We start from the raw sequence: 25,225 nt of genomic DNA, 5'->3' as shown, positions 1-25,225 counted from the left end.
AATTCATATAGTGTTCAAGTAGAAATCTTTAAATATCTCGAAACAAGAGATACATGACTTAGACCACTTTCATAATTATGGGCACATATGATATTTATCGAGACTGCAACGTGTGCATACGTGACCAAATACTCGTAGTTGTTGCCTCTTTGATGGCCCTTGGATTTAAATTGAGTTTAAATCCTTGAACAAAATCATAAATGAAGTTCAGTAAATTCGTACGAGTTTTGTCGATGTTCGAGATACAATTTCGACCAATCCGCGTTCGTTTTATATCATTACTCCTTCTCGATCAGTAAAAAGTTCGTATTTCTGACACGTAATGGCGCTAGTGGCGTTTCTCCTTGCTTTAACCATTCCACTCTTCATCAGTCTCCATAGTTCGTAGCTCCGTTTAGTTCGAAACAGTCGTTGTTTGCATTTAGTCGTGGTTACAACCGGTAGTGCCTTCTCCATTCGAGTTTACCGGTCGATCGAAGAAACAACAAGCTTTTTCAAAAAAAGCAAAGGAAGAAAGACGACTAAAATTATTATTCTCATTTTTTTTTATAAAATATGGCAATAGTATTTCGACCATTTTCAATAATATTCAATTTTTATGAGGAATACATCTAAATCAGGAAGAAAACTTCGTTCAGGTATTTATTATAAATGTTTATATAAAACTATAAAAAATAAGAGAATAAATTAAGAGAGATAAAATATTCTATAAGAAATTACATCAGTAGAAATGATGTAATACAAAAATATAGTCGTTAGAGAAAAAGGGAAGCTAGCTTCTCATCGCTTCTGTTTCTCGGAAGAAAAGGAACGGGAGATGTCTATATAGAAGTTTCCAGCGTTTAGTTAACGAGTGTAGTATATACACACATGTACTATAGTCATTGCCTACTTGCATTCCCTGCTTCATGATTTTTTATTATATCAATTGACCACCCTAACTAGAAGTTTCGACATCGTAGAGTCTAATTTGTCTTGCGTTAAACAATGTTCGTTCGAACGGGGTCGATCGAAACGTTATTCACCGTGTCTGCAGTGCCGTATCATCGAGATTCGAGTACCTTGTATTTTCCATTTTATTTTGTTTTCTTTTTCTTGAGAAAACAAACAACAAAGTTTGAAATACTAGAACGCTTGTTTCTAAATTTAAAAATTTAAATATTAATGACAAATATTTTATGTGCTTTTGTTATTATTTACAATATAATATAAACATTCATTTAATTGCCTTTTTTTTTTTCACTGAGAATAACACCCACAACTCGCCAAATATCTTACGAGACAAATTGCAGGGTAATATTTGGGAGTTAAATAAACAAAAAATAATTTCGTTGAATATGAACGAAACACGTTCAACGTTTCGTCCTTTTATTAAGACTTCTTCAGCAACTCGATCAGTTGATGTTCCCCGAGTCTTCTATGTATTACTAAGCATACATTATATAATTGTAACACATATACTAGACCTAGTACCAATAAATCATGATTAATTAAAAAATTCGTTTGTAACGTCAAACATGTTTGATTTAATTTTATGATCAAAACAAATATGTTCTGATTTTTTTACCTGTTCAACTTCTCTATAATACGAAGTTCTTTTTTTTTATAAAAATAAAAATTTCAGTACCATAATAACCATCATATTTTGGTTATCTCTTACGCGAGACATTAATAATTATTTTCTTTCAAACAAATAACGAAGTTGAAAGTATAAGAACGTTTGTAGAACGTTTGTAGAACGTTTGTAGAATTCTGAATTTGAATTTCTCACCCGCGTTACCTTGATTACGAAAGTCACGATAAATAAAAAATTTTTAGAAAACAACTTTGTTTACAAAACATCCACATGATGGATGTGATTCCATATAAATATAAATTGTGTAGTGCTGGTATGCTGTTATAGAGTCGGTCAATTCCGAAGGGGGATTTCGCATGTAGGTAACATACTACGTATAATATACACACATACATATATACCGCACACCATTTGTGAGATAGTTAAAAAATGTATAACTATTGCGACGTAGGTAGAAGTCTTAGTAATTGCTGAGAAAGAGTCAGTCAGTCAGTATATATAATCAGATTCGTTCTTGATAAACTGGTTTTTCGCCAATGTGATCTTTACATTTTCACAAGTATAATTCCGTTACTTTTTCTTTTTGCGTATTTTATATGTTAATCGTTCAAAAAAAAAAAAAAGCTTAGAATTTATATCTTCGTTTTTTTTCTTTTTCTTATTTAATTTTATTGTCTTCTCTCTCTCTCTCTCTCTCTCTTTCTGATGAAATTTATATTTTAAATTTATTTTATTTTATACTTTTTTTTCCAGTTATTTTTTGTTTTGTTTTTTTTTCATTATATATTTCAAATGTATGAAACACTACAAATGTTTAAGTTCAACAAGGATAACGAATTAGAGCCGCTATACATGTAAACAAAAAAAAAATCGAATTTTTTTTTTCATAAATAGTTTTACCATCTTAAAAATATGCCTGTAAATTTTTAGAATAAAATTCGCATTATTTATCGATTAAAAATTCATTTAAGTATTCCGCCTCAACTCGGCACTAGACGCGAACGCTAAACTTTGAATGCGTTTTTCTCGAAACGACTTTTTTCAAACTATGGTGACAGATAACTCAAAAAGTTCTTAACCGATTCTTATGAAATTTAGCACACATTTTCTTTATAGTATTAGCTTCTAGTTGAACTTCCAAAATGCCACAAAAATTATCAAAAATTGCTATTTTTGACCTGAAAACCGTTTAAAAAGGGTAAAAAATCAGACTTTTTGGTCTGAGTCGTACCGATTTACCATTTTTTTGACTTTTTAGTTTTTCCTTAGTTCAACTAGAAGATACATGTTTTATGAACACGCTCCGACAATTTTTTTAAATTTCTGATTGCTGTAACTAAAACTAAAAATCACCAAGCTTGATGCGTTTCGTCGCGAGGGCCTCAGGAGATTGGTTACTACAGCAGCCATTTTGAAAAAAAAATCAGATTCTTATATTTTAATATGTAATGAATAAACATGCTGAGTTACAAAACGATTCATTTATTCCTTCCATTTTAAATAAGCCTCTGAAAACCGGTAATAATTTAGGAGTTTACATGTATCGCCGACCTTAAAAGCAAATTATATATTATATATTATATGTATATATATATATATATATTTTATTTTATATATATATTTGCGAATAAAAAGCGATTTATCACTTGAGGTTAACGGATTCAACGGATAGGCTATCGAAACTTCTTGACGGTTCTTTTATTTTATTTTATCTTATTTTATATCGGTAAAGATCGTTCGCAATCCGCGAGGTTAAGAGCTAATCTTTCCAAGATTTATTTCTAAGTTTTTAATCACATGATTGTTATATCTTTGATCTTTGCTCTTGACATTTACCCTTATTTCCAACCTGTTGTTTTAATAATTACATATGTTAAAACCAATATTATTTTTAATTTTGTTTAGAAGAAGAAAAAATCGTGGATATATCATCGTAATTTAATGTAAAAAGGACTTTGGAGAAAAATTGAAAGAGATCTAGCTAACATTAAGTTCAGATCAGATCAGATTCAAAGAAGCAAGAAGAAGTGGTGGTGGTGGTGAAGGGAATAGCAGAGAAGAAGAAAAAGAAAATAAAAATATAGATTTCCTTGATCTTTATCCATATACGTGAAACAAGAATGGAAAACGTTTCGCGAATTTCTAAGGAAGAAACAACCATCATAAAAAGAAAACCAGCAACCCTCGTACGACGAGTTTCCAACATGCTTAAAGGTAAAAACAAAACAAAAAGTGAAATACAAAGTAAAAAGAATAAGAAAAGAAAAATAAAGGTTTAACCTTCGATTCGTTCATAAAAATCCAATTATTTTGCAAAAACGTATTAATATTTTATCATCGAACTGAGTTATCGCAAAAATTGACGTATCTCTGCTAACATGATGTAACCGCGAGTATTTTCATAAACTCATTTATCTTTTTCGCGTACCCACCTCTCCTCCGATCTCGGTTCGTTCATTTTTCCTTTTAATCTTTCTTTCTTTCTTACTTTCTTTATTAATTTTATTTATCTTTTTCTGGTTTGTTTGTTACAGATGGAAATTATAGCGGACCACCGTTACTCTTTCGAAACGCATCGATGCGAAAACTCCGCCATTGCTGCCAGAATATGAATCTTTTTCCATATCTTCTTTATTCATACGATAACTCAAAGTCCCATCCGGTTGCAAAAAGGGTGAACATATGTATCGGCGAATTGGTACGAAGCCTCGTTAAACGATCCTTATATTTTTACAAATTTATACAATATATAACTTTGCACAACGACAATAACAACAATAAGGATAGCAACGTTATTGCTAAAAAGATTTCAATCGAATTGAAGAAAGATAAAACTAAGGAACTTGGCCTAGTCGAAGATGAACGAAAATCAATAACCAAATTCCAATGTTTCCAACGTCAGAGACGAAGTCAAATTTCGATCTTTTTTACAATTGCTGTTTATCTAGTACCATTAATATTAGCCTTGCAAATGGTTTTACTTTATTCTTTATTGATGATCGAAAAGTACACGCCCGGTTTTGTTTTCCTCGTGAGCGCCCTTATGGTTTTGGCCGGCGTAGCATCTAGAATTTTCTTCCACGAGAGTAAAACCATAAAATATTCAAGAAGCAATGCTGCATTAGATAATAAAAACAATAGGATTATCAAAGAAAAGAAAATTAAGTGATATATTTATGGATTATGAAATGATTTATTTAAGCAAATAGATATTACTATGCTATACGGCCAAAATCTTCGTCAGACAGTGAAACGATTGAAGAATATCAACGACTAGACTCTCGAAGGTCTTGGCCATTTTTGACTCGAAACGAAGCTTCGATGGTTCGAATATAATACGGAGAAAGAAAGAGAAAACACGCATAAAGAGTAGATAGATAGGTTATTAACAACACGTTGAGAGCTACGCGAATTCTTACGGAAATCGGCATCATGTCACGTGCGCTACTTTGTATTATAAAAACAGTTGAACGTCAGTCACTGGCGATTGACACAGTTTATATGGAGAGTATTATTATTATTAAGCATCTCTGTGCTTGACGAAAAACTTTGATTTCAAGTCGCGTCAGGCGCCGGTGCCTGACGCTCGACTTTTCGTTTAACCGCATTAGTCACCGGTGATTGACAGTATAAAATATAACATAAAACTAAAAAAATTTTTATTTTTTTATGCAATTACTAAAAATTTATTTAAAATTTGCTTAATTTTTATTTATTACAGAATTATATCATTTATTTTTTTATGGATCTTATTGAAACTCGATAAAAATTGTTGTTCTAAAATAAAAAAAAATAATTCTTATATATTTACTTATTTGCATCGAGTAAATATCAATCTGTTAGTAGTGCGTTTCGTATTGCTATAATATCAGTACTTTTAAGCAGCGCGCGTGCACTGACGAAAATTTCCGTAAGAATTCGCGTGGCGCTCAACATGTTAAATATAGATAAATGAATATCCCGAATAAGTGGTTCCTTTCAACGAGAGAATTGACGGTGAATTTCTTATAATTGTATTTTAAATTTATCTTTCTAACTTTCACCGTCACGTACTATCGCATTTCGTTAATTTTTTTTTCTTTTTTTTAAATTTCTTTTTTACGCATAATATATGTATAATGTATATACTATAGATATATTATATGCATATATATATATATATATATATATATATATATATATATATATATATATATATATTATATTCGAAAAAAGAAAAAAAAGGGAAAGAATTACTAGTAATTCTTTCCCTTTTTTTCTTTTTTTCGAATTTTTGCACTCTAAACTGATTGTTAAAATCAGTGACTGAGCCGTGCAATTGGTCTTAATAATTCAAAAAGTTAATAATCATGCTTTTCTTAAAATATCGTTTATGTAAGTCTCGCCTTAGTCTTTCTTTTCTTCCTTCTTTGTATTTTAGATCAAACGGACTTGCTACGCATGCAAGCCGTTATGCATCGTTAGAAAAATAGCTTAGCGTTATATATTTATTAAATATATTATATATATATATTATATAAATGTATAAAAATTTAAATCTTGCAACTGTGACTTTGTTAGATTAAGTTTCGCCAGAGTAGTTTTCCTTGACAAATTTCAATCGACTGTCGAGTCAAATATTGTCGAATTAAATTTTAATTAGTCTCACACTTATATACATACGTACATACCCACTTATTATTTACTATACCTTAGCGTTTAAATAAATTTATAGATATTATTATATTAATTAAGAGAACTATATCTAATCCTCTATGCTGCATAAGACTGAAAACAATTGTTTTAACGTATAATATTTTTGTAAATATTTGCGCGATTTAAGGGAAATGAGTTGATAATATACTGGAAATGTTAAATGAAAAAAAATAAAATATAAGAAAGATAGAATTTATATATTGTATAAGGGATTTTTGATAGAATTCATTAAATAGAATTTATGCGAAAGCTTAAAAAATTCATAGAGAAGAGAAAGAGGGCTTTGAAGATTCACTAGCCGAAAAAAAGGTTTGTTAATGGAACTGTAATGGAATAGATACGATTGTATTTGCTAAGACCTTTTAATACTTAAATTGAATACAATGAGATTAGATACTAATAATATTGATAAATATATATATGTATGTATGTGTATATACACATATGTACAATCGTATACAATAAAATTCTTTTTAAATATACAGTTTTCAATGATTCAACAATTTTTAATGCTAAATTTTAAGTAAGAATTTATAGATAATACTGTTGAGGGTTTACCTTTTATCCTTTATACAAAGTTAAAATAGTTGTAATACCTAACAGGATCGATATTACGAGTACAGTGTAATGGAGATTAATTTGTTTGCTACCGTTTGCAGAAACTTTTAGATCAATTGCATATTTTATTACGTGAGCAACGTAATTTTGTTCATGAACGCTATGGAAGAGGTGTGCCGATGGACCTGAAACAATATAATTGTTTTTAACACTTGTATTAAGTAGATTTAACGAATATGAGAGAGAATCGAATTATTTGAGTTCAATACCAATGGCATAAACTGCCACGTCTCCTCCTCCATGATAAGCTTCGTCGGACACGATAGTAGCTTGTTGACTATAATTGAACGCTGTGGTATCATTAGAAGACGGATCGATTCTCGTTAAACGTTCAGTAGTACTGTTTATTATCGTATAAGCTGCATTATTTGGACCTCCGGTGCTGTATGTTAAAGTCGTGTAAGGTATTCCGTCGTGTCTAGATTTTTGAGCAATACCTGAGACAACAAAAAAAATAATTTTTTTATATTTATTAAATCAAATCATAACAAATGAAATTGTTAATAAGAAAGAAATTTTCATGTCCAACCTAGAATCGATGTACCACGATCGCTGTAACCATTGAAGTTCATAGAATGACTATGATCACTGGTTACAATAACTAAAGTGTCTTTTGTGTCGATCATGTTAATAGTAGCGTTAATTGCGTCCGAAAATCTTACAGTTTCTAGCAAAGCTTGGGCAGCATGGCCACGATGATGAGCAAAATCAATCAATCCTCCTTCGACCTAAAAATATGATTACTGAAAATTGCTGTTTATTTTAGAAAAATTCATATTTTTCAAACCTACCACCAAAACATAACCATCTTTTGATTTATTGAGAATCTTCAATGCAGTCACGGTCATTTCTTCTAAACTTGGTTGTCCTTCTGGACCTTTTTCTCTTTCCCAATCCATTTTAATATGACCATTGGCAAATATACCAAGCAAATATTCAACCTTTTCGGTATCAACCCTTGACAATTGTTCATTATTTTCGACCACTTTGAAGTTAATCTTTCTTTCTTGTTTATCTTTTGCCCAATCTTTTATTAAATCACGACCATCTGTACTATAACAAGCCCAATTGTCAATCGGATCGTATTTACCAGACTTAACGTTAGATCTCAAGGTTTGCCTACCGCCGCCCATTATCACCTATACGAACGAGCAAATTTGTATTCATTACTTAGCATTGACTCGAGAAAAACAGGATGTTTAGTTTACCTTAATGTCTCTACCAGGCTTGTTCTCAACGAGTTGTCTTGCAATATCCTTACAAGCGGTCATATTTTTAGGCATCTTTGCCTCACATTCCCACCTTCGATTTGGGCAATGTGCATACAGTGGTGCTGGTGTTGCATGAGTTACTCTTGTCGTTGTTACAAATCCTTTAGGAATTAAACAGATAATTTAAAAAAAAAAAGATAACAATTTTAAGTACGAGTAAACAAAATGCTGATAAACATCATATTGGTTTTTGTTCAGTTCTCCGAAGCACCAACCTGTAGCTTTGCCCAAAGCTTGTGCCAATGAAATAATGGATTCAACGTGATAACTTGTATTTAAGCTAGCCTCGCAATTTCCCAATTTGACATTAACATCGACACCTATAACTTCGTAATTGGTTTTAACTCCGCCAAATAATGCGGTAGCTGTGGACGCCGAATCTGGTACTTGTTTATTTGTATTGTACGTCTACGTTTTTATTTTTATTTTTTCAACAAAATGATAAAAACAAAAAGAACCAATCTTATCATTTCACTTATAATATATATATATATTGTTTTAAATCAATCGAAATCTAAACGATCGAAGATATTTACGCTACCTTGAGCAAACCAATGTGTGGAAACTTTTCCCACGCAAGATTACTCGTTTCACCAGCACGATAAATTCTACTGGCTGTTATGGTATCGATACTCATGCCATCTCCGACAAAAATTATCACGTTTTTTGCTTTACCTGTATTCCATCGATATAAAAGAGATGTTTCTAATTCTTCTTGTGCTATTCTATTCCAATATTGACTGTCTGCAAACCGAAAACAAGATAACGAAAAATAAATATATAAAGAGTACGGTGATACTCGTATCAAAATCGGATAGGGGTGATTGTTATAGGGGAAAAAATATAATAAAAATTTGTTGGTACAAAATTTCATTATGCCTAGCTATGTTTCAGAGAAAATTAATTTACAAATGAATATGATTTGATTCATCATTATTCCACTCGGCTATTTTCGTACGAGCTAATTTTGATAAACATTGTCAGTGATAAGACAAGATATTGTCTTTTATTTTCTACCACAGCTTTACATTATTACTTCACGAGTATTGCTAAAGATTTTTTTTCCGAATTGTCTTTGTTCCAAAGCAAGAAAGGAATTATTATTATTTCAGCGATAATTTTTGCAATAAGTTTATTATTGATGTTTATTAATCCTAACTCGCATAAAAATAGTTAGTAAATAAATTAAGTCCTACTGGTTGTATTATGATTACCGTTTCACCTCGTATAGAATTGATCTCTTAGGCACGGCCGAATGTTTCGCAAGGCTATTCTCTGTATGGCAAGGTTTAATGAGAATTATATGTAAACGATAAAACTACGATGTGTGATGAACAATGACTGTTCTCTACGGGAATACATTTTAATGAAATTTTTCATGATTAAATTATAATTTTTCTCTAAGAAATGATACACACATATACTTTAACTTAGACAATTTACTTTAATAATTAATAATAAAATTAGGTATAATATATTTTAAAAGATGTTATCCGCAAAAGCCACTATAGTGGCGCGTCATACTGGAAGATGGCATCCGCTAAAGCCACTATAGTGGCGCGTAGTTTCTAAAAGGTTAAAAAAAATGTTATTTTTTTTGTTTTTTTTTTATTTCATTGTTAGTCTATCGTCGGTGGTCATCAATGACTAGAAAGGACGAGCTATATTGCAAAAGGATAGTTAAGACTATAACCGCAGGATGGCTGGACATATAATCTGCCTTATCGTGCGAATTTTTCTTATTTAGTTACTGCTATGTAATTCTAATACGTTGGAACACGAATAGAAAGCAAAAAGAATTTTACAAAATACATTTCAGATTATAAAACTAGTTGAGAGATTGTGTGTTAGTTTGAAAGATACCTTCTATAGTCGTGGCGGTTATAATACTGGAAAGTAGAAGTACAATGAACTGTAGATACACTAGCATTTTAAATTATCTTCTTATCTTGTATCCTTTTATTATCCTAAATATTCAGAAAGGTCTTTCTCAAACGAATGAACTAACTCAACTGCCACGAGTATCTTTTATGTGTAGCCAATCAATGAAATTAATAAGTAATATAGTTGTAGTTCTTAATGAATCTTATTTTATTTTTTTAACTATAACAATATAAAAATATGTTTGGTTAAAATTATATATTTATACGACTAGAGAATAATCCTTGGTTGGAGGGCTGCTACAGATTCTTCAACCCTATATCTTTTTCGTACGTTGGCAGCTCTTCCTAGTGCGGCACCGATGCGCCATCTAGTGGTCCTTTTTGACCTTACCAATCCGCTACATATGTACGATCAATGCACATTCTATCGAAACGAAATTTTACTAAAATATAAAAAAAATTATAAATTACGTCGATAATGAAGATATCAATTATATCGATTATCGATATAACAGTTCGAATTCTAAAAAATATAAAAATATAAATAATAAATGAAAAAAAATATTTTTAACACAAGCTTGCATCGTATAACGTTTTATTTGATTTCTCTCTTCGATACTCCATCATTCTTACAAACAAGATAGTAACACGTCGCTTTAAGCACGATGGGATAGTCAATATTTCATAATTTCTATCATCTAGCTTATTTCTTTTTTATTTTCTTCTTATCCTCGTTCTTCTGTACCGTCCGTTGTTAAACAAAACTACTAAAAATAAACTCGATGAAATTCAACTGGCCAAACCCTTTCGACCTTTTTTTTATCGAGCACGGGCCCTTAAAGACCAAAACTTACGGTTGCTTATCTTACTTTTTGAAAAAGAACGAGTCTTGCCTCTAAGATATTTCTATAAAGCGCGTAGTAGAAAAACCAAAAATGCTACTCGTTTTCTAGCCCTTTTTTTTAGCGCTTATACTACTACGATATAAATATTCTTCCTTTCTCTCTCTCTTTTTTCCCTCTCTCTCTCTTTCTTTCTTTTTATCTTTCTGGTTTATATTTTATTTATATTGGTATCATCCATTATCAGAATTATCATTATCATCGTCGTTATGTGTGACTAATCTTTATTTTTATTAATAACTTTATTAATTATTATTCTTATTATTATTATTATATTATAATTATTTTTATTATTATTATTATATTATTATTATATTATTATTATTATTTTGTCGCGTTTCGAACGTAGCGACGTTTCATTTTAATATTATTATTTTTTTCAAATTAACCCCACCAATCGAGGAGCGTTTTGGAGCTTGCTCTTCCTGTGAGATTTAAATATTATACACGTACAATAAATAAGTAATATCTTTTTCATCTTCTAACTAATTTTAAAGGCTAAGAACTTGGAATTTGTTAGAAGTTTTTCATTTTTTTTTCTTTTCGTGTATTTTTTATTTTAGTTTTAAATTACTTTTTGATTTGCTTACGATTTGCTCATTTTAATTTTGGTTTTCTTTATTTATCTTTTCCTGTCTATAAGTTTCCTTGGTTATTTTTTGGACTTTTTATTTTTTTTTTATTTCTTTTTCCGTAAAAAAAAACGAGAATTTAAATTTTTTAAGGAAACTCTCGCGTTTCTAAAAGTATTTTGAATTATTGGTAGAAAATAGCATGTAAATATTTTATTACTGCCACTGTTTCTTTTTCTCTTTCTTTCTTTCTTTCTCTCTCTTTCTCTCTCTATCTATCTCTTTCTCTCTTTTTCCCTATTTTCTATAATAGAAGTCAACTACCCATTACTTCGAACTCATACATACGTACATTTACATATTATATATATACTTGTACATATACAACACATATGTACATACCTATTTATATGTACTCTATAAAAAAATAAACTCGTCGGAGCTTCGTGAGTCGATTCACTTTGAAGTTCGAATTTTAACCATTTTGAAATTCGCTAAATCAACATTTATATAAGCTTTTTTTATTATACTTTTAAAATTGAAGACGATTTGCATAAAAAGTTTCACATTTTTGTTCTTTCTTTCTGACGAGTAAAAGAGAATAATATAATAAATATTTAATATTTAAATATTATACCTACAATATTGAGATCGACCAACGAAGCTTCCTATAATTTTGTTCAAAAATCGTTACGCGTATATATATTACGTGTATGTTACGTTTTATTTGTTATTTAATTAATTAATTCATCTTTTTCTTTTTATTCTTAAAGAAAATTAAACAAAAAAATAAAATTCGCTATATACGCATTCTCTTCTTTCGTTCTACAATTCGTGCGCGATCCTAGTAATATTTATATAAACTATTATTCTTTGAATCTATCTTATTTATATGTATACGATTTTACAACGAACTCCGATTTATCTTTGAAGATGTCAACTAAAAAAATGTGATATTACACGCGAGATCTATTACGTATGAAGTGATCATCTCACACATTTCTTTCTTTCTTTTCTTTTCTGTTCTTTTTTTATCTTTATTCTTTTCTTTTTTCATCTAGATCGGGGCTTCTCAAGGTGAACAAATTGTTAAATGAGCATTAGTCGAATATTCATGTTAAAACAGTTTGGCAACGGTATACGTATAGTAATATCTGCGAGTTTATGATAACGATAAAGAAATGATAATGTTTGGGTCGCGAAAATGTTTGCTCGGATAAAAGAAGATAGTTGAGTGGAAAAGTTTGAGAAGCCCTATTCTAGATCGTATGTGTTACAGACATGAATACAAAATAATATCACCAACAGTCCTTTTCTCTCTCTCTCTCTCTCTCTCTCTTACTTTTTCTCTCTTCTTCTCTATCTCAATCTTTTCTCATTAATCGTTAGCATAATTACATTATTTCTTCTCCTGTTTAATTTTCCTTTCATCAATTTTCTACATAAGCATATTAAATTTTCTCTTTCTCCTTTTCTTTCTCTCTCTCTCTCTCTTTCCTTTTTTTAGCAACGATCAGTTAAATTTCTTATTGTTAATGCTTGTCATACTAATTCCGAATACGATTACTATTTTCTTAATAGTACGTAAATATACATCCATACACATTCGTATTAGATTAAATTGACTTTACGATAGCAGAGAATGTTCCTGTTCTTAATCATTTTTCTTTCTACTCTTCTCCGTCTTTTTTTTCTTTTACATACATCGTTTCATTCATATCATATTCTTCTTCTCGTTGGATCAAGAAAGTCTCGTTTCCTGTCTCCTTGTTAGGGAACGTTCTTTTTCTTTTTCTTTTTTTTCGGATTAATTTTGTGCGTTTTGGCAATGCCTTCGTTCTTCATTATGAAAAAAAAAATTCATTTTCTTTTTTTCTATTCTTTTTTTTTCTTTTTGTTTTATTAAGAATAACTTCGTTCGATCGATCGTAAAACAATTTGATGAGAATGATGCTATTCAATCAAGCTCGTTTACATCACACTTTGAAAACCCATTGATTGATAATTAATTAATTATCATTACGGTGATAATAATTGACGGTCTACGTTATAGTTAATCGATGACGTAAAAACGCTAATTAAAAAATACGTATACGTACCTACACACACACACACACACACACAAACACACACATACACACACACAGGCGCACTCGCAAACACATAATACATAAGTACATATGCATGTAGGTTTTCGTTTATTTATATTTATTATGTTTTTTTTTATTATTATTATTTTTTTAATTACTACTGATATGTGCCTCTCACATTTCTTTCCACATACTCCAATATTTTCTTTCTTTCTTTTATTCTCTTTCTTTCTCATCCATTTCCTTTTTTTTTTAAATATTTTTCTTTTTATTTGTCAACAACAGCGTTTACTAGATCTCTTCGTTTAAAAAGACTATCTCTATCACTAGTAATCAATGAGCACACGATAATAATTCGTAAATGTTGAAAATGAAAAATTAGTCGTTCAACGACCTCGATATTTTATTTTATATTGTTTTTTTTTAAATTTTTTTTTCTATGGTACTCCGTATACCATTTTATAAGTTTATAACAATAATATCGTTTAGAACGACAACTTTAATTACATTATTATTACGATACGATCGAAGAATATAATCATTATGATTTTCTTTTTACGCAATCTTGAGACTTTCTTATGCACGAGAACGAAGTTTTTCATCGTCTTTTTTTTATCTATTCTTTTTCATCATCATCATCATCATCATCTTCTTCTTCTTCTTCTTCTTCTTCTTCTTCTTCTTCTTCTTCTCCCCCTTCTATTGTTTTATCAACAAAGACAAATTATTATCGGCAGTGCGTAAATTAGATCGGGGCTTATATAAATTATTCTTTCTTTTTGGTTTTTGTTTATGGAGGACAAGAGGAACGATGATATGAAATATAATAAATCGACAAATAAATCCATTAAAGAAATTTATCAAAATTCGTAAATATACGAAAAACATTCGCAGGATGTCAAATTTTTTCAATTCATTCGCAATGTAATTTAAAAAAATGTTATGTTTCTTTGTAATCGATTAAAATTGAACACACTGCGATTAACGATATGATGGAAACCAAAATTTATTCAACAATTACTGAATCGTTCATTGGTAGAACGTCAAATGATATTGAAAATTTTAAATATGATTGGGTATCATAATGTTAAGCGCTAACTAACGAAATTATTTTCCGAACGACCCAAACATAAATCAGCAAATCGAAACACTTTTTCCATTCCTCTACCATCGCTTATTTATTTAATTTCTTCGTTTGTTTGTTTGCTTTTTTCATTTGTTTTTTTTTTTTGATATTGCGATTTTATTTGAGTATCATTGTCCTGTGCAAATATCTCGTAAAAAAATTGCTTTTGATTTTCGCTTGCGGAGAATTTAATTATACTTGCTCAGGACGTATGTGTGTAAATGAGAGATTAGGTAAGGGTGTGAGGGGAAGGAGGAAATTGGTAAAAGGGAGGAGTCTGATTAACCAATTAGCTTTGATATTACCATTTTTCCTATGACGAGTATACTCATCAATCACAGCTAACTGGTTAATATAATTCAATATATTATAATTATAATAATTCTAATTCGTTAGTATAGTCGCTAATAATAATAATAATAATAATAATAATAATAATAATAATAATAATAATAATAATAATAATAATAATAATAATAATAATAATAATAATAAAACAATAATTACTATTATCATTGTTAGAATAACAATAATAATAATGATGTCATAATATATATAATAATAATAGAACATTGTAGATTCATTTTAACGAGATCACAAATCGTATACCGTTTAATGATTGATGAGTTTAATAATCTTTAAGATTGTATTTTATTTTTTCTTTACCTTTCTCTAAATAATATTTCTTTTATTTTAATTATATTGAAAAAGAGAGAAAGAAAGAAGGAAAAATAAAAACAAATAAAAATACAAGAAAGATCAAATCGATTTTGGAGAAAGAGATTTTTTGAACTACCAAATCATGAAGATCTATTTTTTTTTGTTCTTATGTGTATACTATGTTTATATATACTATATATATTATAAGGTATACCCTTTTTTCATATCATTTTTTATAATAATTATAATTGATAATAATAATAATATCTCTTAGGCTATCCGTCGCACAAGTCATTTTATCTGTTTTTCATTTTCTCGGTTTTTTCTTCGAACGTATTTACATTTAACGGAGAGACGTTAAAACAATGACAAAAGAAAAAAGTGAACAAATTAATAACTTATAAGATGAAATGTTAATAATCAATACGATGATCTAGAGGATCGATCAAAATTTAATTTTGATTGATATATCGTGGAGATTGTAATTAATCACGAAACGAATTCGAAAAGGGAAAAAAGAACAAAAAAATGTAATGACGATGATGTCCTATGTATATATATGTATATATGTTTATGTATACGGCGTACTAAGTGTTCAAACTTTTTATAATGATATTAATTAGTCCGCAATTAACTCGATATGACAGATTACTAAGTTTTTTGGCCGCTGCTAGATTCTTGTTATTTTTTATTTTTCTTAGTTTTTTTTCTTTCTTTCTTTTTTCTTTCTTATAAGTTTTACTAATTGTTGTCTCTTACATTTTTAACTTCTCCAGTGTGTAACCAGCATGCATGCATCAACTTTTCGACAGCACACAACTATTTCGACACATTTAACATCATCCCATATTCATCTGTTCGAGCTGAGTCACAGAATCCTCGACGTATCCTTTTTTTACATTCCTTTCCTTTTTTCTCTTTCATTTTACATCATATTCATTTACATTTTTCTTCAATTTCGATAATAATAATAATAATAATAATAATAATAATAATAATAATAATAATAATAATAATAATAATTTTGTTGTTAACGATTAACATCCGATTTTTTATTAAATATTTCTATCTTTTATTATCAATCTCATTTTTATAAATGTCAATATATAAAAAAATCAGGATCAATCTGTGACTCATCAGGTACAATGCTCCAATTCCTTGAATAGTCCTTTTCACACTTGACTCAATTTCACGAGTCCAACTATCTTAATCATCGATTATCTAATTCTAAAGATCTCGATTCTACTTGTCGTCCCTCAAAAGGGCTTCCTCGGCTTCCTTCCGTCTCGCTTTTGCTTCCTTTTTCGCACGTTTCTTTTCTTCCTTGGCTAATTTTTTGGCTTCCTTTTGCCTATTCTTCTCAGCTTTTTCTTCCTCCTTTTGCCTTGCTTTTTCCGCTTTTTCCCTTTCCTTTTCTCGTTCCTTTTCTTTCTTCAATTTTTGTATCTCCTGTACAACCGAAATTTTCGGTTGTACGGGTGGCCTTTTCGACGTCGAACGTCCGTTCGTAACGTTTGTTGTACCGTTCGTAACGTTCGTTGTAACGTTTGTACCGTTCGTCGATGACGACGACGATGACGACGACGATGACGAGGACGACGACGACGAAGATGACGACGTGGTCGTTGTTGTCACCGTTGTCTGAACGTTGTTCGACGTCATTCTTGTACTCGGTGTTGTTTCCAATTGCGTCACAATCTTCTGAGCACATCTACAATGTTGTTGTTGTTGTTTAATTCGTTGTCATATTAGTTTGTCTTTTTTGTTTTTTATTATTATCAATTTATATTGCATATATTTTTATTAAAATTTTAACGAATTATTTTTATCTATCGTAAAATAATAAAATAAAATTACGTTTTCGTATCGAATACTTTTGTTTAGAAATTATTTTTTGTTCTCCTTCTTATTTTATATATTGTATTAATTTATAACATTTATTTTATATAAGATTTACCGTATTCTAGTTGAGGCCTTTCCAGCACGATAATCTCTTTGAAATTCTTTTATAGGCGGTAATCTACGATTTTCTCTCATAATGTCTTCTTCATCAGCGACTTGCTGAATTGGATCCTGGTATTCCTGTTAAACGAGTAAAATCAATTATTACAAATGATATTAATAATAAATAATAAAATACAATAAAATTGTAATAAATTTAAACGTTCGCCGAACAACTAACTTGAATACGTAATTTCATCGATTGAGTTTGAGAACGTCTGAGTGTCGCACCGCTTGGTTGTCTAACTCTCGTTGGTTTACCTAAGGTGGAACCGGTACTTCCGGTACTACTAGCAGACGACGACGTAGCCGAAGACACGGAAGACACTCCTATAATGGAAAAAGTAAAAATAAAATCGAAATTAGAAATATATATATATTTTTTTTATATGAAATTTTTGAAGATTAAGGTAAATGATATTACATTATATTCATGTTTACAAGGATTAACAATTTAAGTGAGAATATTTAAACGAACCGGAAATGGATGACGAACCACTGGCCATAGAATAAAGAGAAGCAGAAGCTGGTACACTTCCTGTACCCCATCTTCCTCCTGGTCCAGAAACTCCAACGCTTACACCGATTCCCATGTTATACTCCGATGCACTTTGAGGTAAGACCCATGATTTTCCAGACATCGAGTACTATAATAATACGTAATTATAAAGTTTGATTAATGATAAAAAAAACTTGGATGGATCAAAGAATAATATATATATTTTTTAACATAAATCTAGATTTTCTTAGAAATGTTTTAGATTTATTCCAGAATACTAGAATTTGATCATAAAATTAAACACACGGGGATTACGGATTTGTTTCGTTAAGTTTTAAGACAAACTTCATTTTTTTTTATTTCTTTTAAACGCATGGCTGAATTTAACGCATCCTTTAATAATTATTATACAGATTTACGAGAACACAAGTACTCTTCTCGTAGCTCGACGATGCTCGGAATTTCATTTAAGAGGGAAAATATGTTTTCCGATGGGTGGGATGTACGCCCACGCAAACAAACTGTGCGTGACCTGGAACCATCCAAAATCTCTTGGATGTGCTCTCCCACTCTCTCTCTCTCTCTTTTTCTCTCTCTTTTTTTTCTCGTTAATATAAATCCGAAAAAATAATAATCTGATTACTGTGATCAATTTTAATGAAAAAAAACTTGCGAATCGAATCAGCTATACGAACGATGATATACTTTGAAATGTTAAAAAAAACTTTTTCTTTGAATGAAATCATTTGTAAAAATTTTACCGAACAATTTAATCATAGTAAAAAAAAATAAAGGTTTCTTTTAATGAAATCTTTTTCTAAATTTATTTATATTTAGAAATAAATATTTCTTTTGGCCTACTTTACGTATTTTAATGTACAGTAAAGAGATGTTTTAACGCGACAAATTGAAAGCAACTTTCGATGAAATGAAACGATTTTTTGTTTCTTTTTTCTTTTTCTTTACATAAACGTGCATCTCGGTCCTACATACACGGCCCTTTGGAAATTGGTCAAGAGGTGACGAAAAGCTCACTGAATCGGTTCCAATTACACGTGATTTTACGCTCCCTCGAACGGTTTGACGAGCTTGAATATTGCGTTTCATACACGTATACTATAGTATCTATCCCTCCTTTGTACGTTACATAGGTTTGAAATTCATAGTTGCTGAAGTAAATTTAATGAAAGATAATACAAAAGAGGAAATCGATCGAACGTGGACATTAGAATTATAATTGTTCTCTTTTGTTTTATAATAATGAATTATATTTCGCGAGAGAAATTATAATCATAAATTAATGTTAACTTTTCAATTATTCATTTAAAAGAATGACAAGGTTAAACGTAACTTTATAAATAATTATGTACTTTACAATAATTTTTTTAAATTCCGTTTGACGTCATCGTTCTGTACGAATGGGGAAGTAACTTTTTTCTTTTTGTAAAATAAATAAATAAATGAATAAATAAATTGAACTTACATCTCGTGGAATAAGAGTTTGCTTCAATCGAAGAATTTTTTGCTCTGCATATGACACATCTCAACGGTAAGAGACGTTGCGACACAGCCATCTGGATCGTTTTGACGAAGCAACGTCTGCAAGGGAAGATGATTTTTTTTTCTTCTTACGTAAACGATTTTATAAATAACCAATTTTTTTATTCAATTTTTTTTATTACTTTTCTTTGCAATCGCATAAATTTACCTGCAAACTACACGGTGTCCGCACGGTGCCGTTTGCATCGTAGCTCTCGCGTTCACGCATATTACGCACTGCAATTGAAAAATAAATTGGTATTATATTCTTTTTTATTTATTTCTATCTTTATCAAGTTATTTAGAATAGGAGAGAGAAACGAGGAATAGAAAAGAAACGAGAAAATAATAATGGACGAGTTTTGATTGCAGTAAAATATTCTTTATTCGTGTGACCTCTATTTCCTCTTTTTATGATTAACAAAATAACTTTATGAATATTTTCTACAGTACTAAAAACTATTTTATATTTAATATTATAAATTTGATGTCGATGAATCCCTTTCATTCCATTACTGCAGACGTACCCGTTCCTAAAAGGTAAAATACAAAAAAATATTATAATAGAGCAGTATTTGACATGCATATATGAGTTCGAAAAGTTGAATTTAAAATTATTTTCAATCAAAAATCCATGGTATCGCATGAAACCTTACCCGTTAATGTTGTTTGTGTAGTACTTCTTTTCCTAGAACTGTGTCCAGTACGATAAATTCGAGCTTCTCTTACATGTCGTTTTCTATTTTTGTTTGGTTGATCCCCACTTTGTCCACCACCTCCCATACCACCTTCCATACCAGCTTCCATCCCTGCTTCCATACCACCTTCCATACTACCTCCCATACCACCTCCCAAACCACCTCCCATACTAGCTCCTATACCAGCATGCATACCACCTCCCATACCTCCATGTGCACCAATACCCCTTTGTGCATTTCTACGATTAACCGATCTCTTAATTGATCCAAGTTCATCTCCAAATCGATAAATTTGAGCTTCTCTTACATTTCGTTTACTGTTTCTGTTTGGTGGACCTCGACCTTGTCCACCACCTCCCATACCACTTCCCATACCACCTCCCATACCACCTCCCATACCACCTCCCATACCACCTCCCATGCCACCCCCCATGCCACCACTCATACTACCCTGCATATCACCTCCCATACCTCCCTGTTCACCCATATCACCCCCTTGTGCATCTCTACGATTAACCGATCTCTTCATTGTTCCAACTTGACTGCTATTGGTGTTAGTATTGTCATTTTCAGGCGGGTTTCCAGATGGTGGACCAGGCGGTCTACCTCCTGGAGGAGGAGGAGGATGACCAAAACAATGTCTATGTTTTCTTCCTCTTGGAGGACCCGAAAATTCATTCACCGAATCATCGTCGAAATCACTGTCATCGTTGTCTTGGCTCGTCTAAAGGGAATAAAAAATTAAAAGAAATCAATTTCAATTGTTTTTCGATTTAATTTATATTAATATACTATTTAAAAGCAATATACTTACCGCCAATTGAAGTATCACGAAAAGTATAGGAATTATTAACGCGAGTTTCTTCATGTTTCTTTCAGAGTACACCAGAAGAGACTGTCCAATCGGTTTAACTTGTTGGCTTTATAAATACCTTTGACAACGTTAACGTGTTAATTGTTATTGTATAATTTTTGTCTCTTCTTTCTTTTTTTTTATTATTATTATTAACTCTTCGTAGCATATTTTCTATATAATAGAATTGACGGTGGAACAGAAAGAAAACATCAAGTGAATATAATGGAACGGACATGGAATCATAACACATACGACCAACACGCAGCTTTAATCGTTGAATAATTTTACTACTATATAATTATTCATATGCTCGATTGCACAGCTTTTGTTGTCTTCTTAGAAATGTTTATGCGTTCTCTCACTCTCTCTTCCTTTTTTTCATTTGATAATTCTTTGTCACTCTTTCCCTCTCTTTCTCTCTCTCTCCCTTTCTCTCTCTCTCTCTTCCTTTTTTTCATTTGATAATTCTTTGTCACTCTTTCCCTCTCTTCCTCTCTCTCTCTCTCTTTATGTTTTGTTCGCAATCATTCATCACCGTCAAAATTGGTTGCACGAAAAGTTCGCGCTTGTTACTTCTCTTAACGATCAACGTTTTAATATCTCTGTGTGTGTGGATGTGTATTTATTTATATTTTCGAATAAAATTATGAAGCAAAGTTATGTAACATTACACGTAGAAGATTGATTTCCTTTATGTTAGTAGATAAATTTGAACGATAGTTACGCGAATTCCAAGATCATTTCCGTTTTTTTTTTGTTTGTTTTTTTTTGTTACGTCGTCATTATTACATACACAATGCATATATATATATATATATATATATATACACACACACATATATATATATATATATATATAACTTTCAATGCGAATATAATTTCTCTTTAAAATTTGTTTTTTTAAATACTTCTTTATCTTTTTCTATTTTTTAAATTGGATTAAAAACCGGAACGTTAATTATTTGGTAAAAGTTTCTTTGATATTATATTTGAATTAATTTTATTATAAAAAAAAGAAGAAAAATTCTAAAGAGTATATAGTGGAACATGGATATAAAAAAACACAAAAGTGTGTGTAGAATTTGGAAATATAAATGAAAATAGAACACAGGTTTGATAAAAGTTAGTGGAAATGCAATAGATTATCACTAACTATTGACGAAGGATACAACGTCGATCGGTTTTAACTCGATCTATCATTTGATCGACGTTTGATTATTCGTAATTGACGTAAGCAAATTAGGCTTCGCTTTAATCGGAATATTAATAGGTAAGGGAAGGTTCGAAGGGACCATCTGACGTGTCAGAAATCGAAGGGTCCACGTGTTGTCTTCTTCTCTGTTTCACCATCAGTCAGTCTTGTTCATCGGCAGGTTAATCGAGTTTTGCAAACCACTGAACTATCAATTCAATCGGAAACATCTTTTCCGGGCTGGCGCACGTCTTTCAAAAAAATATTCAATCAGTTTTTCTGTGTGTGGTTCCATTCGTTTATTTTTATTATCACAAACATTCTATTTATATATATGTATATATGATAGGAATAAAAATGGTACAACTTTTCGATGATAAGATAAATAATATTCTAAAAAAAAAACAAAAAAGAAGATCCTTAAAATAAAATTAAAATATGAGAGATTTTTTCGGCATTAAAAATATTTTCTCCGTATAAATTCAAATTTTCTTTTTTGATGCTAAAATAAATTCCACGTTGTAATATAATACAAAAATATCGTCTTAACTGTTTTTGATCATTATTTTTCTTTTTTTTTTCTTCTCTTTAAATATCGATGGAAAAAGACAGAAATATCAGAAAATAAAAAAAAATTTCTCTTTCTTTATCGAAATAAAAGAGGAAGAAAAAAAAGAAGAAAAAAGAAAAAAAAAATAGAAAGAAAATCCGGAGAAATCTAATTTTCTCGGCAATCGTCGATTCCCTTTCTTGGTAAAATTACGAATTAGGCTTGATTACGTCTTGTCTTCCGTCGTGCTAGGGATGACCTAATAAAGTTATCTTAAGGAAGCTTCGAAAGAGAAGGTTTCAATAGAAAATGGCTATGGGAGGGCAATGAAAGAAGCCCTTCGTCAAATCTTTCGTTGTGGACAACCTCCTTAGTTGTGTTAATTGGATTTACATTTTATCTTTCTTTTCCTCTTTATTTCTCTCTCTCTTTTTTTCTCGATCGTACAATACCACAATCTCTCCGATCACATCCAGCAAATTCCTTCCACTCTAGTTATCCAAACTATCCCTCTTTTCTTTGTTTTTTTTTCTGTTTTTCTTTTTTTTATTTCAAAAAGATTGTATAATTGGCCAGATTTATATATTACGATTGTAAATGATAAAATATTAAACCCGTTTTTATATATAGACATATATATATATATATATAATTCATATCTATAGATAACAAAATTTAATTTGATTTTTTCTTTTTTATAGTATTTTATTGTAAGCGAAAAAAGAATAAAAGAAAGAACTTTTGACGCGTTATTTAATTTTTTAATCAAGTAAGATTCTCTTAAACAAAGTAACACTTACTTCGTCCTCCTGCGAAGAGGCCAATTCAGGTTCGTTTTCTTCCAACTTCGTTAACAATTTATCCTGTAACAAAAAGAAAAAAGGACAATAGTCACGATTCAAATGGAATAAATAATTTTTTTGTTTTTTCTTTTTGTTTCTCTTTCTTTTTAGATGATACATGGTTGGTGAAGGGGTTAGAAAAGTAAAAAGAAGTCAAGTAAAAATTTAAAGCAAATTTGTCGTGTGTGTACAAGATAATACATCATCTCTTTCTCTCTCTCTCTTTCTCTCCCTCTCTCTCTCTCTCTGTCTATCTATCTATTTATCTATCTAGGTCAGGGTGGTCTCCAGATATTAGGGGATGATGCGCAAAATATCCCCACTACTAGGTAACGCGTCGTACAACCGAGGTGACTTTTCATGTTGACGCTCGACTCTCCTCCTTTCTTTTAACTGGACCGGTCAGAATATTCGTCCTCAACGAATTTTCTTTACTTTTGTTCTCTATTTCGGAATTTTACATCATCTCTTTTATTCCCATCAAAATTGTTCTTTCCCCCTTTTTCCCAGGATTCGAAGGAAAGCTTTCGCTTAAGCACCGTAAGCTTCCGGGACTTATTCGACTCGACTCTCGAGGACAAAATCTATTTTTGTTTATATTTCTTTCTATATTTCATTCTTTACCATTTCTTTTTATCTAAGTGTGTTTTCTTTTTTTTCTATATTTTTCTTAGAAAAGATAATATAAGATTATTTTTCACGAAAAATCTTGACCGAACGATGATACGTCGCTTTTTTCCGGAAAAAATATAAGGGAGTAATAAAAAGAAAATAAAGATGAAAGAGAGAGAGAGAGAGAGAGAGAGAGAGAGAGCTTTGATGTAATAGAATTTCAAGTTATGAGGTATGCTTTAGAACCTTCTCGAATCGTCTAAGTAGCCGAGAAAAATCTTTGAATTCGATTGAGTGAAAAATCTTGCAATGCTTTTCGCGAAAGAAAAAAATAAAATAAAATAAAGAAGAGGAATTGAAGATCTTGTCGGAAAAAGATACTTTGATTTTAACTTTTTTTTCTTCCACTTAACCTCCCTTTATATATACATATATATATATATATATATATACAATATTTCTTCGTAAAAGTTATTTGTTATCATAGTTTGACGATCGAAGAGGAAAAATCAGTGGAGGTGGATTGAATTTTTATTGAATTTTATCTGAGTTCTCGTCGTAAACAGAAAATGATTGCAGTTTTTTTTTTAAAGTATGAATCATTTCACTCTCACAACTCTTTATTTTTCTCTCTTTCTATCTATCTATCTATCTATTATATCTATCTTTCCTTCTCAGTTATAATTTCTCTTAGTTTTTCTCTTTGTCACGGTAATCGAGCAGTAGTTCGTCGTTGCCTTAGACACTTAGGTTAGTTACTTGCAAAAAGGAAGAGGTGAATTATATCGATCGATTCCTAGTAGTACGACTCGCATAAAAATAGCGCGTGCAACTATTATGAAACGAGACTATGATGTTAGACGTTGGTAGACCGAATCGAAAGCTGTCTATTTGGAAGCATCGTTTTAATTCGTAACATTTATTATTTTCACATTTCTTTTTATATTTATTTTCTCGTAAAAAAAAGAAAAATATACAAAAACAAAAAGAAAAGAAGGAAAAAAATTTATTTTATTATAAAAATTTATTTTAGAATTTCTTAT

The 25,225-nt window shown here is 30.4% G+C and overlaps 4 protein-coding genes across 4 annotated transcripts in view; 1 reads left to right on the top strand and 3 right to left on the bottom strand.

The window, feature by feature from the left end:
• Window positions 1-375: 375 nt before the first annotated feature.
• LOC107072793 (uncharacterized) lies at window positions 376-5,655 on the top strand. The gene is made up of 3 exons (XM_015333009.2): window positions 376-638; window positions 3,482-3,790; window positions 4,111-5,655. The coding sequence occupies exons 2-3, from the start codon at window positions 3,697-3,699 to the stop codon at window positions 4,743-4,745; spliced, it is 729 nt and encodes a 242-aa protein (XP_015188495.1). The 5' UTR covers window positions 376-638; window positions 3,482-3,696; the 3' UTR covers window positions 4,746-5,655.
• A 313-nt stretch (window positions 5,656-5,968) lies between these two features.
• On the bottom strand, window positions 5,969-10,352 carry LOC149031661 (alkaline phosphatase). The gene is made up of 8 exons (XM_089175431.1): window positions 10,024-10,352; window positions 8,702-8,904; window positions 8,376-8,568; window positions 8,098-8,261; window positions 7,681-8,028; window positions 7,419-7,617; window positions 7,099-7,326; window positions 5,969-7,014 (listed from the first exon to the last, which is right to left on the bottom strand). Exons 1-8 carry the CDS (start codon window positions 10,088-10,090, stop codon window positions 6,833-6,835), a joined length of 1,584 nt encoding a protein of 527 aa, XP_089031557.1. The 5' UTR covers window positions 10,091-10,352; the 3' UTR covers window positions 5,969-6,832.
• A 269-nt stretch (window positions 10,353-10,621) lies between these two features.
• The window catches only part of LOC107074672 (uncharacterized), a 44,828-nt gene continuing 30,224 nt past the window's right edge, over window positions 10,622-25,225 (bottom strand). The window contains 8 exon segments of the mRNA XM_015336330.2: window positions 10,622-17,104; window positions 17,351-17,475; window positions 17,576-17,724; window positions 17,873-18,041; window positions 19,377-19,415; window positions 19,417-19,492; window positions 19,602-19,669; window positions 23,529-23,591. Coding sequence (XP_015191816.1) covers window positions 16,636-17,104; window positions 17,351-17,475; window positions 17,576-17,724; window positions 17,873-18,041; window positions 19,377-19,415; window positions 19,417-19,492; window positions 19,602-19,669; window positions 23,529-23,591 — 1,158 coding nt within the window. The 3' untranslated portion in view covers window positions 10,622-16,635.
• On the bottom strand, window positions 19,793-21,062 carry LOC107074674 (uncharacterized). Its single transcript, XM_015336333.2, has 3 exons — window positions 20,945-21,062; window positions 20,089-20,854; window positions 19,793-19,965 (listed from the first exon to the last, which is right to left on the bottom strand). The coding sequence occupies exons 1-3, from the start codon at window positions 20,996-20,998 to the stop codon at window positions 19,937-19,939; spliced, it is 849 nt and encodes a 282-aa protein (XP_015191819.2). The 5' UTR covers window positions 20,999-21,062; the 3' UTR covers window positions 19,793-19,936.

This window comes from Polistes dominula, unplaced genomic scaffold (genome assembly GCF_049000335.1).
Source record: "Polistes dominula isolate Pdom_NZ unplaced genomic scaffold, Pdom_raw_medaka contig_82, whole genome shotgun sequence".
Lineage (NCBI taxonomy): Eukaryota > Metazoa > Arthropoda > Insecta > Hymenoptera > Vespidae > Polistes > Polistes dominula.
The sequence above is the reverse complement of the archived record's forward strand: the minus strand, read 5'-3'. Positions and strand labels throughout refer to the sequence as shown.